At 40.2% G+C, this 1,066-nt stretch overlaps 1 protein-coding gene across 1 annotated transcript in view; it reads left to right on the top strand.

Annotated features, from left to right (window-relative positions):
• The first annotated feature begins 628 nt into the window (after nucleotides 1–628).
• Nucleotides 629–1,066, top strand: part of LOC126495331 (cytochrome P450 3A11-like) — a 35,480-nt gene continuing 35,042 nt past the window's right edge. Inside the window, 1 exon segment of the mRNA XM_050132920.1 lies at nucleotides 629–804. Within this exon segment, the coding sequence (XP_049988877.1) occupies nucleotides 731–804 (74 nt within the window). The 5' untranslated portion in view covers nucleotides 629–730.

The following is a 1,066-nucleotide window of genomic DNA, read 5'->3' as shown; positions in this document are numbered from 1 at the left end:
GGCTAGCTAACTTAAACTTGCTATGTAGACAACTTCATTTTGAACTTCTGATCTTCCTGTCTCTACCTTTGGAGTGCAGGTATTAGAACCACCACCCGGCCTTGTTCTGCAGTGTAGGTGATCCAGCCTATGGCTTTGTGAGTAAATGGCAAGTACTCTCTCAACTGAGCTACATCTTCAACCCAGAGTACCATTGTGCACTTGTTTTCAATTAATAAATTTTTTGGCGTAACAACTTTACACACACACATGTATGCACACACACATGAAAAAATATCTTTCAAGGAAAGACAAAGACATTTTGTGAAGATCTGCATGCAGATGGAAAAATGTCAGCTTTATTTCATGTATTTTTGAATAGAGCCAGCCTTGGTGAAAGGACATTTCATGTCAATAAATTTCTTAAAATTTTGATGAAATGAAAGAACCTTTGGTTTCCTGAAATTACAACATTGTTTATTGGTTCTTCCCTGAATATTAAATCACAGAACATCAAAAGAGGCTTGAAGTGAACTTTATGATCTGTCAAGGCTAAGAGAATATTAAAGTCCAGGTGATGCAAACGTGAGCCATCTACTGGCTGGAATTCTGGTCCTACCCATCCTTCCAGGGAATAAATACCACAGGCTGGGAACTCTTCAGCACAAGCGGGCAGAAGGGAAGCCCTGCAAAGGATAACACACACAACTGGAGGGAGAACACAGAGGGGCACATTGCTGACAGACAAGCAATGATGGACCTGACTTCAGCTCTCTCACTGGAAACCTGGGTGCTCCTGGCAATCTGTTTGATGCTCCTATACCTGTGAGTAACCACCAAAATCCCTTTTTCACTGTGTCCTTTCCAGTCTGATATTGACTGGAAAGTCAAAAGTGACATAAGAAGCGGGGCTAGAAGAGATGGCTCAGTGGTTAAGAGCACTGACTGCTCTTTTGGAGGACACATGTTTGAATGTGGCTTACAATCATCTGAAACTACAGTTGCACAAGATCTTATGTCCTCCACAAGCGCTGGGATACAATTTTTTTATTTATTAAAAATTTTCAAAAAAAAAAAACAAAAAAAA

This window comes from Alexandromys fortis, unplaced genomic scaffold (genome assembly GCF_014885135.2).
Source record: "Alexandromys fortis isolate MF-2015 unplaced genomic scaffold, M_Fortis_MF-2015_v1.1 scaffold_438, whole genome shotgun sequence".
Classification (NCBI taxonomy): Eukaryota; Metazoa; Chordata; class Mammalia; order Rodentia; family Cricetidae; genus Alexandromys; species Alexandromys fortis.
The sequence above is the reverse complement of the archived record's forward strand: the minus strand, read 5'-3'. Positions and strand labels throughout refer to the sequence as shown.